This window comes from Carassius carassius, chromosome 7 (assembly GCF_963082965.1).
Source record: "Carassius carassius chromosome 7, fCarCar2.1, whole genome shotgun sequence".
Lineage (NCBI taxonomy): Eukaryota > Metazoa > Chordata > Actinopteri > Cypriniformes > Cyprinidae > Carassius > Carassius carassius.
In genome coordinates, this window is record NC_081761.1 from 19,748,779 (window position 1) to 19,765,716 (window position 16,938).

At 36.6% G+C, this 16,938-nt stretch overlaps 1 protein-coding gene across 1 annotated transcript in view; it reads left to right on the top strand.

Annotated features, from left to right (window-relative positions):
- The window catches only part of LOC132143667 (vang-like protein 1), a 133,450-nt gene that overhangs the window by 99,344 nt on the left and 17,168 nt on the right, over positions 1-16,938 (top strand). Inside the window, exons 4-5 of the mRNA XM_059554092.1 lie at positions 5,965-6,396; positions 6,691-6,866. Of these exons, the coding sequence (XP_059410075.1) occupies positions 5,965-6,396; positions 6,691-6,866 (608 nt within the window). The remainder of the gene's footprint in view (positions 1-5,964; positions 6,397-6,690; positions 6,867-16,938) is intronic.

Genomic DNA, 16,938 nt, shown 5'->3' on the forward strand with positions numbered 1-16,938 from the left:
TTCTTCAAGTTTTATGTTCCATCAAATAAAATAGTTTTTTAAAAATTGTGCAAAAAAATCCACAATTTTGGAGATTTTTGCAGAACAAATGTTACATATTGCAACTTTGGTGTCCTCTCGTATAGGGCTGTCACTTTTGTGAAAAAAAAATCCTGTTCGATTTTTGAGACATAGGCAAAGTGTTCATTGAATCGTTAGTAAATTGCCTATATTTGGCGTTGATCCGTTTTTCAACGCCAAATATAGGCAAATCCACCGACAACTAAACAGGCATTAGGGCGAACGTAAAGAGGGCGCTTGAGACGCGCACAAGTCAGCAATGTGGACTGCCATAACGTCAATGAAAAACATTACTGAAGGCTACATTGATATTATGCACTAATAGGCTGTGTGTGTGTGTGTGTGTGTGTGTGTGTGTGTGTGTGTGTGTGTGTGTGTGTGTCAGAACCTGCCGTTGCTGTGTGACGCGCGTTCGCTGCGAGCGTATAGTGACGAGCTGGACGCGCTCCGAGAGAAGGCCGTTAAAATCGATTCCCTGTTTTCGTTTTCGAAACTTGTGTTGGTTGGTCTGATCGATTGTGCAGCTTTTGTGACAAGCTTTTTTTGATTGTGACAGCCCTTTGACATGCTTAATCTTTGATAGGCAGACGCGTGATAACAGCTCGACCGTGAGTGAAACCTAAGCGCTTGCGCATGGATGGGAGGGGCGGGTGACATTCATTTTCGGTTTACGTTTCGGCTGTTTTTTTTTATTTCGGCCCGAAACCGATAATGCCATTTCGGCCGAAAATTTTCGGCGGCTGAAATTTCGGTGCACCCCTAATGAAAAGCACTATTTTATGTTTCAAACTTTCACAAAGCATCTTTAGGTTATAATAACATAAAAAATTAAAATCCAGGTTTTTGTCAGTCATCGCTTCAGAAATGAATTCAACTGGTCATCTTGTTAAGGCTATAAATTAATTATAGCCATGAAATAAAATTTCATCATGAACAAGAACATTAACAATATTACATCAGACCACAGAAATCCCAAAATGACATTTCCCTTACATTCAACTCCCAAAAGTGCATTCATCTTTGCCATATTACATTCATTTAGTTGACTAGTGCTATATGCTGTATTAACAAAAACATAAATGGCATTAATAAAAACACTAACAGCTTGTCCATGATCTACGGCTCTGTGTTTTAAATATTGCTCCATCTAAAAGCACATGATGGAGATTTACCATACTATTAATCACAGAAACGGCTTTACTGACGAGATGCGGATGACAATCACATGCGATTTATCGTACAGCCCTTGTTTGTTGATCACAAAATACAAAGTAGAGAAGTAAAACTAAGATGCGGAGTGTATTCAAAGCCCCGACATTACTGTCCAGAGTGCGTGGAATGATGTGCTTTGATTGGTTGTTACTGTTTACAGTGCGTGGAATGTTGTGATCTGACTGATTGAGCGGATATATCGCATTCTGCAAAAAAGGGAGACTGGCGCTTGTCATAGTTTGGAAAAAAAGGGTCAAAATTAAATCAAAATTTACCTTTCAATACCGACCAGAAACTAAGCTTATTTTGGCGGAAACTCAATTTATTTATTTTTTTAAATGGCGTTTTTCACGTTTTGGAACCAAACTCTTCATATTTACCTCCTTTAAAGTCAACATTGATATTGAAATAAAACTGACAGTGTAAAAGGTCTTTGTAAATCTTGACCTGCAAGCCAAAACTAAAATATTGTTTGACAAAGCTTTGATGCTCTCAGTCCATATGCTCCCAGTGGTCTAGTCAGGATACTCTGCAGGTCTTGTGGAAAGCATGTTAATGTGTCTCTCAACCCCATACATACTATATGGTTTCCTCTCCAAGGGATCCAGTCATTTAATGCATGTCTTTGTGTTACAGTACTCTAGTTATAGATGTTATATTAATACACATTTTATCTCAAATGTCTCAAGCCTGGCTCTCTTTGTCCCTCCCCATATCTCACCTTTCCATATCAATGCAACCCTTTATGGAATCCTGCTTTGTACATAAACTCTATCTATTATTGAGTGCACTAATTTAATTCCACCATGCATCTCAATAATGTGTATATAACCAATGTACACTCAAGGCTAGCCACAAGGAAATACCAATGCACTGTGTGTGATGCACCAAATGAATTCCTGCATCTCTCGTTAAAAGATTACGTCCACAGCACTTCCCAGTTTGTTGTCCTGAAAAAGTGATCTGCCATAAGGGCCATTTGCACTGCAGGAACCTTTTCATAATACCAGAACTAATTTTGGAACTACCCACTTTTTGGCGCTTTCACACTGCTGGAAATGGGTATGATTTTAATACTGGACTGCCTTTTTCAAGAACCAAATTAGCTCCTACTCCGGAGCAGGGTCTAACCAGCAGAACTGGTACTAACTGTGAAGTAAGTATACATTGATTGGGCAAAAGTGTATGAAAACGCCCTCACCAGCCATGATTTAAAACTCAACATACTGTAACATACTGTAAACATTGTCAACTTATTTTGCAAGATGGAGAACAGCGATAGATGGATGGACGCTGAAGTGCAGGCACTTTTTGCAAATGTAGCACTGCCAGTTGTCATTGGTCCTCCTTCAATCACTTTACGTATACTTCGACATTCCATTTTCATTATTGTGAAACCCGCAAGACACAACAAAAACAGAGCTCCGATCACAGCGTCCTCCATCCTCCTGTTGTTAACATTGGTTGTCTTTGTTTTTCGTTGTTGAATGCCATGCACAAATGATGTCGATGTCAATCAGCTTACGTCACTTCCTAGTACACAGAGAATGCAACCCTTTAAATAGTACTGGGTAAAAGTTCGAGCAAAATCGTCCCAGTACTTTAGTACTCTGCATTTAGTTCTGGAACTAAAGTGGTGCGAAAGTCCCTATAGTGTCCCTCAGGGATCTGTCTCGTGCTTTTTATTATTTTTATGCTTCCACTAGGGCAAATTGTTAAGAAATATGATTTAGGGTATTACTTTTATGCTGATGATACAGTACCTACATCAGGGGTGCCCAACCCTGCTCCTGGCGATCGACTGTCCTGCAAAGTTTAGCTTCAATCCTAATCGAACACACCTGAAGCAACTAATTAAGGTCTTCAGGCTCACCTAAAAATTAAAAGCAGGTGTGTTTTATTAGGGTTGGAGCCAAACTTTGCAGGACAGTCGATCACCAGGAGAACACCAGCTCATCAAATTTATATCAGGCTATGGAATGCACTTCCTTGTACTGTTAGAAATGCTCCTTTATGCATCTTTTTAAAAATAATTAAGGTATACAGTATAATACATAAACAGATAATTAATTCAATTAAGTCATTATAATTGGTTAACAGTCATCTGTCTGCTGCCTTACCTGACAGCAATGGATTTTCCATCAGATCAATCCATTCCCCAAACCGCTTGTAGTACGTAGTCACAGAAAATTTATTTTATATCATTATTTCTGAATTACATAGCTCTCCTCAGACTAATTAAACCAACATGCTAATTTCAGATCTCCCTGTCTGAACATATTTGAATACACAGACAACCCTTCTTAGTTTCCATTGCACTTCTGTATTCACCATATCACTGTAGCCTGAGGCTCTGAATGCTTCAGTGACTCTTTCTGGGTTCAGCGTGTGCTGATGTGATCTCATAAATGTAGACTGTTTATATTATACTAATAACAAAGCTTCATATACAAGTCAGAAACTAAGCTTTTTTTTGCACAGGCCTATCTAAAGGGTTAATGGTCCCACCTAGTGATCAACTGTAAAAAATAACAAATGTTACCTCTTCCCAACAGGGAAAACCACCAACAATGAAGAATCTCACACACACACAAACACTATAATTTGCTGTTATACTCCATATAACTCCATATACAAGCCAGAAACTAAGCCTTTTTTTGCACAGGCCTATCTAAAGGGTTAATGGTACCACCTAGTGATCAACTGTAAAAATAACAAATTTTACCTCTTCCCAAAAGGGAAAACCACAAACAATCAAGATTGCATGATTATATGGTGTCATGGCTTTGCAATCAAAAAATGTTGTTATAATGGAAGTCAATGGGGCAAAAACAGCCACCAACAACAAATTAGGGAGAAAAATTTTAAATCTAATGCTGCACAAAAACTAAAAATGCATCAAAGCCAATGTTGCTACTAATCTTTGACATGCCCAAGACTGTTATAAAAAGTAAAAAATTAAATCCAGCCACAATTACTTTTATATTGAAAATAAGTCATTTTGTGTGTTTTTTTTCCAAAATCAGTGACATCATTTATGAACTTGGCAATTAAAGAGTTAAAATCTTGGATTTTTTAAAAACATTTGGTAGTTTTGATCAGGACTGAAGTTGATTAACAGATGATACATTTTTACAGCAGTTTAATTGAGTGTATGTTTTCATCCCAAACATACCGAAAGGGTAGTGAATTTGAACAATCCACAAGGGTTAAATCCCAGTAACCATAAATACTGAAACACAAAAAGACTGCTACATAAATTAAGCATATTGTGTGTCTCAGTTTTAAGCATTTGTGACGCTCATCTGTCATCTCATTTTATGAGGGCATGAACACATGAATATTCATCTCCAGAGCTGCTCTGAGAGTCACTTCATCAGCATTTCACCCTTTCACTTAAGTAAATTATTGTCAGATACACACAAAAACTTCTCCTGGAGGACTGCATCTCTTGCAGAATTTAACACACTTGCTTTGAAGTTTCTGGTAATCCTGAAGATCACTGCATCACTGCTTTATGATGCTTTACTGTTGATGGAACCAGTTTAGTGGGTTTAAATTTGTGACCATGTTTCTATGATTTGTTTCATTAGTTTAAGCAGTGTTACGACATTGTACAGGATACACTCCTCAGTTCAGTATTGCAGTGCTCCAAGTGCTTGAGTGTTTGGCTTCCTGTACAGCTTACAACTGACTAAAACCGACTATGTGATAGTTAAGGATTGCTGCAAGAATAAGTCACTTCAACTTGGGACAATTTTAATGCCCCAGAGGTATTTTTTTTATCCACTTAACATTTTCCTTAATGAGTAATAATTAATTAATAATCAAAATTTTTCTTTATTATATTTTTCTTGTCCAAAATCAGAAAATAATACTTCATTAATGAACTTATGCAAGTGGGTTATTAGCCTTAGCAAGACAGAAACAGTTGCTTTTTTTGTTCCAAAAATTCCATGGCCATTGTTTCCATCCCAGTTGAAAAAAACAGCATATACTGGTTAGGTATGTTTTGAAGCACAGCTGCTTGTTTGAGCTGGTTTACGCTGGTCCTGAGCTGGTTTAAGTTGGTCCTTAGCTGGTCATGTGCTGGTCCTAAGCTGCTGCATGATAAATCGGATATGATTGTCATGTGCATCTCGTCAGTAAAGCAAGCTCTGTGATTAGTAATAAATCTCCATTACATGCTTTTAGATGGAATGGCAGAGCCGTACTTACAAGCTAGACAATATCACATTCATAACCGGCTTTACTGACTAAATGCGCATGACAGTCGGAATGCGATTTATTGTGCAGACCTAGTTCGAAGCGACTAGCTCTTGCTCAGGACCAGCTTAGGACCAGCACATGACCAGCTCATTGTCCAGCTTAAAACATCCCATTACCAGCTTAAACCACCGCAAACCAGCAGCCATGTTTCAAAACATACCTAACCAACATATGCTGTTTTTTTTTTCAACAGTGATGACATGCAAGTGTGGAAATGGTATTTTGGGCAAATGTATCTAAAGTCCACAATGCCAAAAGTGCCAATAGTTGAAGGAAGATTCACATTTATTAATCTTTCTTACTCAAATCTGTCACGTCCTATTGGTCACCCCCTCTTCATGCACAAATGATGCTGAACTATGCATCAGACTTGAGTCTAATCTATCTCCATTTCCCCATGCCCTTATCCCTCTTTCTTTCCAGGATGATAACTGGGGTGAGACTACGACAGCTGTCACTGGCACCTCAGAACACTCTCTATCTCAGGAGGACATTGTTCGCATCAGCAAAGACCTCGACGATAGCGTGGGCCTAGACTGCAAACGTTATCTAAATGTGGCTCTGTCTGTAATCCTGGGACTCGTGGTTTTTCTGACTCCACTTGCCTTCCTTATCCTGCCTCACCTCCTCTGGCCTGATAGACTGATAGCCTGTGGAACGGCCTGTGAAGGTCTCTTTATATCTGTGGCATTTAAACTGCTGATTTTATTGTTGGCAGTGTGGGCTCTATTCTTCAGGCCACCCAGGGCTGGTTTGCCAAGAATCTTTGTATTTCGAGCCTTACTAGCCACACTGGTGCTACTGTTTGTGCTTTCCTATTGGTTGTTTTATGGAGTACGCATCCTGGACTCACAGGTGAGGCTAAAAGTGTACCTTCTTGCCTACTTATTTTACACTTACACTTAATTTACACGGACACTTTGGGCTTAACTGCACTAATACTAAAAATATTAAGCTAACTAGCATGGCCCATTCTCCAAAAACATCTCTGTGTGAGTACTAGGCCCAATTTCCTCTACTTTGTAACTTTAAAGTATCAACATGTTAACATATCACAGAGAAACATTTCCAGTAATGTTATGTACCTGCTAATTCTCATATTGCCCTACTTTATGTAACAGTTACTAACAGTCACTCTATCTGTTCCAGGATGAGGACTACCAAGGGATTGTGCAGTATGCGGTTTCACTAGTGGACGCTCTGCTCTTTATCCACTACCTGGCCATTGTGCTGCTGGAGCTCAGACAGTTACAGCCGTTCTTCTCTCTCTTTGTCACACGCTCCACGGATGGAGCAACACAACACTATAACTTGGGTCAACTGAGGTTAGAACACTCTCAACAAACTGCTAAATTTATGTAGTTATGAAAATTCATTTTGAAATGTCATATGCAAAATGGCAAAGTATTTCGGTATTTAAATTTAAATTTTCCCAAACATATGTGCAACATTTAGTGCAAATTGCTAATAGGCAAATTAAAAGCATGTTTAAACGCTTTATACACTACCAGTCAAAAGTTTTTGAGATTTAAGATTTTTAAAGAATTATCTTCTGCTCACCAAGCCGTAATTTATTTATTTGATCTAAAATAAAGCAAAAGCAGTAATATTGGGAAATATTTTTAATATTTAAAATAACTGCTGTTTATTTGTATATATTGTAAAATGTCATTTATTCCTGTGATTGCAAAGCTGAATTTTTAGCATCATTACTCCAACACAAAAATAAACAATATAAAATGCCCTAAAAATGTTTTCTTGAACAGTATATAAGAATGATTTCTCAAGGATCATGTGACACCGAAGACTAGAGTAATGAATGATGCTGAAAATTTAGCTTTGATCACAGGAATAAATTAATCTCTTCTATTCCATAATGGAGCGCACGTCACATGGCACCTAAGTGTTGCACATGCCTCAAGATTTCTCATTGTTTACACTCCAATTGATGCATGTGACAAAACAGAAAATTGTGCTACTGTTACTCTGCCCCAGATGACACTTAACCAGTCAGATCTAAGCGCAGCTGTCACAGGACATGCCACAACCGAGGTGAGATAACTTCAAAATCACGGGCATCAATCGCAGTGTCCAGTGGCTGTAAACAGTGAGCGATCTTGTGGCAGGTGCGTGACATTTAGTTGCCACGGAACACATGCTATATTACAGATTAAAAGAACATTGAGATGTTGATTTTGAAATTCTCACTGCATTATGCTAAAATGATCACACAGTATTATGATGAAAATGTAATCCCAAGTGTTTTACCCTTAAGTCTAAATGCATTTAGAAAAAAAGCATTTTAAGAATAATTTTGCTACAGTTTTTGCTTGGACAGATTAAACACATCTGATCAATTTGGGTAGCATTTTAATTTTGCTACTTATAAACCATTAAAATATGTTTTTAATTTACATAGTGTAGGAAATGGCAAGTGTAAATAATATAATTGAATTTTCAGTTTAATTTTCAACTAAATGTTGTACATATATATGGGAAAATGTACATTTAAATACAGAAATACATTGCAGTTTTACATATTGCATTGCCATTTTGCATATTACATTTCCAAATGAATTTTGAGAAAGCCCATGAAAGACACAATAACCAATAGAGAGCTTGCTGCTGTGAGAGTGTTTGGAGTATTGTATACAGGGTGTCATCAAGCTCAGGCTCAGAGGTGGGTAGAGCACCCAAAAACTGTACTCAAGTAAAAGTAAAAGTACTTCTCGAAATATTTACAAAAGTAAAAGTACTAGTCTGAATAGCTACTTGAGTAAGAGTAAAAGAGTATCGGATAAACAATCTACTCAAGTAGTTAGTTACTAGTTACTTTGGGTCATATATACTAAGCCTATTTTTATTTAGATATATAGATAAAATGTATGTAATGTATGTGTGTGTATATAAATATATATATTTCATCAGCCTTTACTCCAGTCTTCAATGTCACATAATCCTTCAGAAATCATTCCAATATGTTGATTTACTATCAATGATGTTCTTTTTATCTTTCTATTCATCAAATAATCCCAAACAAAATGTCACGGGTTCCAAAAAAATATTAAGCAGCAAAACTGTTTCCAGCACTGGTAATAAATCAATATATTAGAATTCTATTTTGAAGGATCATAACTCTGAAAACTGGAGTAACAGCTGATGAAAATTCGGATTTGCATCACAAAATAAATAATATTTCAAAGTATGTATTATATATGTATAAATAACCTCTGACACAGAGAAGAGAAAAAACTCCTCACATGACCGCTAAGTTACCGAACATCTGAACTTAACAAACCAAATGCACATTGACGGATCTTTTTCTGTCTGCACGCAGAAGTATATTTCTGCAAGCGTAAATATTGTGGAAATATCATAATCAATTGTGTCTAGGCTAGGGCTGGGACAACGCGTCGAGGTCATATGTGCATCGATTCGTCAACCTGTTTTTATTTCTCTAAAAAACGTTTGCAAAACGTTTACCTTATGTGAGCTGAATATACGCGATGCCCGGATCAACATTCTGTCCAACGTTATATAACCAATCCAGGGGTTTTTCTCCATTGATCTTTTTTTTTGGCGGCTGTCAAAGCCTTATTTGATCGGTGAGTGACAGGGCGCGTACGAGAGAGAGCCCCGGCTGCGCGCGCACTCACAGTCTTCAAACAACACGAGCGCTTCTTGCTCTCTCTCTCCCTTGTGCATATTAATCAAAATCATTAAACACGATAGAAAAAGGGCGAAACACCAAAGTTTCACGCGCGCTCGCGCACTCACAGTCTTCAAACTACACGAGCGCTGTCTTGCTCTCTCTCTCTCTCTCTCTCTCTCTCTCTCTCTCTCTCCCTCCCTCGTGCATATTAACCAAAATCATTAGACACGATAGAAAAAGGGCGGAACGCCAAAGTTTCACGTGGAGCATTCGGAGATTTATTTTTCTCCATGACAGGCTGCTGGCTCCCATTGTTAATTTTTATTTTGGAAAAGCACTCTCTGTATTAGCTTAAAGCCCTCAAGTTTACATTTACATACTGTATTCTTTCAATTGCTCTAAACAAGTATTTTGGGTCACCTTTTTTATTGAACTCTAGACATCAAGTTGTTGTTATTTTCAACTGAAAGAACTTCTTTTTTCAGTAAGCTAGGCCCTATGTGTTCAGTAAGCTTGTTTCAGTAAGCTATGTGTTTTCAAGGCTTCAAGGTTTTATTGAATGCTATCTCTATACAAGTCCAAAGTAATGCATTCTTAGTCAGTCTTTTATTTTGTCATTTTAAGAGCAATAAACATATATTGCAATGTTAAGGAATTTATGTTTTTTTCATTCAGATATGTAAATCAACATGTATAAATTGTTAGTAGTCAATTAATGGGGAGATAATCGAAATCAAATCGGTCTGAAAAAATTAATCGTTAGATTAATCGATGCATCAAAAATAGAATCGCTAGATTAATCGTTTAAAAAATAATCGTTTATCCCAGACCTAGTCTAGGCATATGGGGGTCATCATATCTCGATTCTCACATTTCATAGATTGTTAATAATGATAATATGCGATGGTCAAAGTAGCCTAATTATGTAATTTATTATAAAACCCTGTCTGTTTACTTAAGTAACAGATATAGGTGTCATGCCATAACATATTTTTAATACGACTGACTTTATATTAAATGTGAATTTAACATTGAAAGTTAATGTGATATAAAAATTGCTACTAATCTTTCATTGTTCAGAAAGAGAGTAAATAACATTTACATTATCAAAGATCATTTTCACTGACAGTCTAGAGTTCAATCACTCTCAGAAACTCCCATTAAAATCACTGAAACTGTTAACACTGTGAAATCAATATCTTAATTATAGATTCTTACACACATCTGCACTTTGTTGTCTCCAGTCAGGAGCGAGTGAAGGAAGCACCGGCATTTTAGCGATGACTCATCTGAACACCTCTGATTGGCCATTGCATTCAAAAGCTCAACATAATCTTGTGTGATTGGTTATAATCCGCAGTGCTGTAAAAACGCATCTATCTCTGGCTCAGCGCCAGCAAGTGATCACAGATCTGAATTTAGCAGCTGATGATATGACTCGCTGAATGTACTCGTATGATTGTATTAAAAGTAATAAAATCTTAATCGGCTATTTTTTGTCTTTTGAAAGCTGCATTCAACTTGACTCCCCTCTGTTATAAGCCACACGTACAACAAACTAATGTCACAGGTATCATGCACTGTAATCGAATGTAGCCCAAGTTATTACCTGTTGAACAGTAGACAGCACACGCGGTGTTCATCTAATAAGGATCTCCATCGCAAGCAAATAATAGCCTTTGCAGATTTGCTTTCATTTCAGTGCAGTTCCATAGCCACGTTTTCAACGCATCTGATGTTCTTAAACGTTACAACTCTGAATGAATCGCTTCAGACGCTCAGCGCGTGCGGCAGGGAACTGAACGAATCATTCAAACTGATTCATGAACCAATTCACTCGTTTGCCAATTGGTTTGATCAAGCCTTTGAACAGAATTGACTCAAAAGAATGAATCATTCGCGAATGGGCATCGCTCATTGTCCAGAGAAAAGTAGACGGCGCGTTTGGAATAAACTGAAGCAGTTATAACATTTATTGCGTTAAGATAAAGTAACGAGAGGAGCGTCGCCCACAGTAACGAAGTAAAAGTACAGATTTTCCCCCCAAAATTTACTCAATTAAGAGTAAAAGTACCCATCTTTAAATATACTCCAAAAAGTATTAGTTACCCCAAAAAATTACTCAAGTAAATGTAACGAAGTAAATGTAACGAAGTAAATGTAACTCGTTACTACCCACCTCTGCTCAGGCTAGTATGACCTAATGACCCTGAACGAATATTTCACATTCTTGGAAATTTGTCCACCCTGTTAGATGACATTTTTATAATGCAGTTAAACAAGATGGGCATTTTAAGCTAATTAAGCCCATTGCTAGTTAGGAAAGAACATCCTGCAAGCGGATTAACATTTAGGAAGATATTAAATAGATGTATAAAAAAAAATGTCCAATATAAATTAACACATCAGGTAGACATTACATTTTACACTATTAGATAAGTCTTAAAAATTTAGAAAAAGGAGAAAAGATCAGTGGTACAATTCCTGCAATTCTTTTAAAAAATGTTCCCCTTCAACTTTATTTTTGGCTTGTCACAGAAGTTAATGCGTGTTTTTTTTTTTGTTTTTTTTTTTTTTTAAATGTCTTGTCAGTATAAGCATTGACAGATACTCAAATGTCACTTGTTTCCATTGTAATCTCTCTTCATTATATGGTGGGGTCAATAAGGGTCAAAATACAAGATTTAGAAAAAAGAAATTTAGAAAAAAGCAAACAAGAATCAAACTTATTATTTCTTTCTTCTTCGGAGCGCAAAAAAATGATGAAAGGTCTGTTTTATTTTCCATAAAATGAAAGTCCATTGTATTAAATGATGATCTGACATGATTGACGGTGACAAAGTAGCGCAGAGTAGGGTTGTGCCGATAGATGATAGTATCGTGTACCGACAATAGTCAGAAATATTGATGATTGCAGATGTCTCTGTCTATAGTCAAAACGATATTAGACTCCTTCTCCTATTAATGTATTAATAATAATAATAATAACTTATTATTTATATTAGGCAGCCTATTATAATTCGTCTATCAAACTGCCCAGCTAGTTCCCACGTAAAAAAGTATTAGAGTCTGTAGTTGCTGAAGAAGTTGTAACGCTTTGACACGGATTTTTCATGAATTTAACTCGTTAAATTCATGAAATGAAAGAGACAGAAAACAAGGAGTCGGTGTTCCACACATTTAATGGCTGGTACACGGCAACGCGATCTTACATTTACATACATCATACATGAGAGATCAACTCTTTCTTGACGTTACAAATAAAGTAAAGACAAAATAATAACAAGGCGGCAGAGCGAACTTATCCATAGTACCATACCTGAGAACCACTATGGATGATAAGTTCGCTCTGCTGCCTTGTTATTTTCATGCACACCGCACTATAATGTGATGTATGCAAAATACATAGTTTTGGCCGTTACAAAGTCTCCATCCACAAACAGACGTACATCGTCTGCAGATATAAGAATTTCATTGCACTTTAACAAGTACTTTATTGCAACTTTAACAATCTGAATGGCCTATATATGTGCAATATTTTAAACAAACCCTCACTAACTGAGTTTAATGCCATAGTTTTGTCAGAATGCATCTCATTCTTGTTTCTTTGGTGGTGCGTCGGGTTCGTCATGTATGACTGATGCAGCAGTTCAGTTCAACTTTACTCCAAATATATGAAATTACCTGTTGTGAATACTGTATATTTAATGTGTTCGTTTATGTCCAATATTAGTGTTAAACTGTTGGACTTTAAAAGAAATCTACTATTGATTTTTACCATTGACTGATTTTGCACAACATTTAACTGATAACTTCTGTGCGCAGATGTGGCAAATTTGTCACAGGACACGCGATATGACTGCTTGTCCGACTATATATGAACTAGCTGTTTTAAATACAGTATTTTTATATTTAACGTTAGTTTATCAGTATGTTTGAAAGTATATTTTTTCGATTATTGGTGATTCCATAGGCTCTCTCTCGTGCACCTGCGTGATTTAAAACACAAAATAGTGATGCTATGACAAGAACAGAGAGTCTCTCTCTTGCTCCACCCATTCATGATAATATCAATCTCACGGGCTGACGATATGACGATTTGAAAAATGACCATATAGCCCAACACCTCCAAGACCAGGAGGATTCACAAGGGATTTATTTTATATTACACAAGGCAGGATCACACACGTAGACACATGGATTAACGTTCAACAGCAGACAAAGAAACTTAGAATAGGACTCAGTATAAATAAACAGGACTTGATGAAGGGAAGATGAGGAACACCTGGAACTAATGAAACAACATAGGCAACACCTAGGACAAATGAATAAAATACTCGGGAGACAGAAACTGGGTCACAGGGAGCAAAACACACACAACATGGAACAGAGTCTTAAATGATCCTTAATGTTCTTAAAAATATTTAGTTTTGTGAAAGAAATTAATACAAGTTTGGAACAACATGAGGTTGAGGAGATGACAGAATTTAAAATTTTTGGTTAAACTGTTTATAATATTCTGAATCCATATGTACGTGGATTCAGAGGTGCATTTTAATTGATTAATTGTTGTAACATTTATTTTGTGCTTTGCATTTTTTTGGTTTTGTGCTCCATACTGCAGTGTTTTTTAACCTGTGGGCCGCGGCCCCCTAATGGGTCACGATGGTATTGCAGGTGGTCCACCAATTACTAATAAAAGAAATAATATATTTCATATATATATATATATATATATATATATATATATATAATTAAATAACAAAAAAATACATATTAAACTGTAACTATGCTTCCACTATTCGAGCTTGCTGATTGGTTTAAGAATAAACCGCCACAGAACAACAAATTCAAACATGCTTGCTCCGCTGACTGTCTACCCGCTGCCGAGCTCTGCCTGGATCTGGTTTTCCCGTTTTGCTGAGCGGTGCCAGCCAGAGTTATTTTCTGTTCATTTCCAGTCCATTCTAGGGCTGTGTGATTAATTGAAATCATCATAAAATAACGATTTGAGCCTGCGCGATTTCTAAATCGCTTCATAGTACGATATCCGCGGCCCTGACCTCCAGCAGTATGCTATCCGATCCAATCAGAATGCAGCGCGCCTAGCACGAGAACAGAACAGACTGGGCATATGAATAACTCCAGGTTCACACACTGTCTGTGATGCGCCTTTTTTCCGAGCCTATGTTGACGGATCAGAGCGTTCACACTGCACGTGGTAAAATGCTAGAAATAAAAACGTGCGAAAATAATTAATCTCTAGCACATTAGCATAGAGAGCGTTGTGAGTGCACAGGATGCAGTTTAAGTGAGAGGAGACATGTTTTAAGTGCGCACACTCTCTCTGGGTGAGAGCAGCGTGTATCTGAGCAAGCACGTCTGGTTTTGTGACAGAGCAAAGGAAATCTGCGTGCGAGTGGAGAGATTCGCTCTCGTGCATTATTTTAATGTGCTTTCGCGTTACAATAACCTGATCTCGCTGCTGCTTCTGCATCGCACACACATACTGTATACGCACTGCATTCGTGTGAACCTGTATAATGTATAACAAATCTATTTCAACACCTGAGGCACCGCTACAATTAACGAGCTCTATGAACAATGCATGGCAAAAAAGAAAAAGTCACTGGACACAGGATTTATTTATTTATATTTTATTTATTTTTTTGCCATAAGTCTATAAATGTTTTTACACCTTTACTATAGTGATTATTTTGACTTGTAGGATTATTTAATCCTAAATGCATTTATGACTGTAAAGCATATATGTGTGCGTCAAAATTGTGATTAAAATCGCGATATTTTATTTTTTTTGTCCATATCGCACAGCCCTAGTTCATTCAATAAATACAGTTAACAGTCTAGCTTCTGAGTACTAAGTTATTAACCCAACAACAATAGCGGGTCAGTTAATTTTGTATTTTTTTTGCAGTTGGCCACGCCAACATATATGTTTGGTTTTGTGGGCCGGGATATGAAAAAGGTTGGGAACCACTGCCCACTGTATTTCTTTTCATATTCTCATCCTGTATTGTCCTTCCTTTATTTGTCCTTTATTTTGCAATTATAATAGTTAGTCATTTCCAACTCCAATACATCTGTGCCAAAAACACCAATCAGACAGATCCTTTCAGATTTACACGTCCTTTCTTTTTCCCTCTGATGTTATTAAATTGAAGTTCTTCATGGTGTTTCTAATAATGGGTTCATAATAATGGGTTGATTTGTGCTATTTTTTTTATAGGATTACAAGCTTATTTTTATCTCATGCATGGGTTTATATTTTCAGACTTCAAACTTAAATCCTGTAAAAAAAATTTAGTAAAATACACTAAATAACCACTGTGTTAAGATGATTCATTTTATTTGAAAGAATATAGTCCTTACTACAGCATATTTTATACAAATTTTGTTAAAGGGGTCATCGGATGCAAAATCCACTTTAACGGTGTTTGAACTGAAATGTGTCTTGGCACCCAGTAGTTTTTTTTTAATCCCCCAAAATCATAACTTTCTCAAAAATAAAGGGATAGTTCACCCAAAAATGAAAATTTTATGTTTATCCGCTTACCCCCAGGGCATCCAAGATATAGGTGACTTTGTTTCTTCAGTAGAACATAAACAAATATTTTTTTACTCAAATCTTTGCAGTCTGTCAGTCATATAATGTAAGTGGATGGGAATAACTGCTTTGAGAGTCAAAAAAACATACACAAACAAAACCAAATTAAAAGCCTGACACGTCTTCTTATTCTTGATTGCATTACAGTGGATCGCAGACTCTTTAATTCCATTACCGCCACCTTTTTTAAACAATAATAGGGCCATATAAAATAATATTCTTCATTTTTCTGGCTATCAGATGAAGCCATAAAACAATTTAATTTATCTTAATCAAATGAAAAACCATTTTCTTTTTAGCAAACAAAGTGCTACACAACAGAGTTTACTGTTAATTAAAAAGAAAACAAATGTGATTATTCCTTTTAAAAATAAAGATTTATTAATATTTATTTGTAGTAGCATTGTTGTGACATTAATTCTTAAGACTGCTAAATAGTAACACATTTCTGACAGTTTCTTCACGGTAAACTAAACTTTTATTTTGACAAGGTTGCTGTGAAGAACTTGAAGCTACTGTGTATGTGTTATGATGGTAGGTTTGTCAAATTAAACGGTAAAATGTTAATGAAGTGACTCTCAGAGCAGCTGGGGATGATATTTGTGTATTAATGTCATCCTAGTGAGACAACAGAGGATGAAAACACAGTGAGCATCATCCATGCTTGTGTAAACAAAACATTGCGGAAAGTATGGTGCCTTTACGCGTGATTTCAAATGCTTTCACAGACCTGTAGTATTACTATAGAATTTTACCTGAGCGTTGGAAACCACGCATATTGCTTTGTTCTTGGTTCTTGTCAACGGTATCTCCGCCATGATAAGCACTGAATGAGGGACAGGCTTTCTGTTGTAACATTGCACAAGGTAGATAAGAGGGTGACATCTAGTGAAGACTTATTAAAAGATTCACATTATTTAGATCTTCTTTAAAATGTTTGCTGAAATAAATACCGGAAAAGATTGATTCATGCCTTTTGAGAATCAACCGTCACCGTTATCGAATCAACATCATTTAAAACCTGTTAACCTGCACCAGAACGTCCTCGTCCTCAAAGCCTCCCCACACGCACATGTCAGTGATTATGAATAGATTAAATGAAACAGGACAAATTTAATCT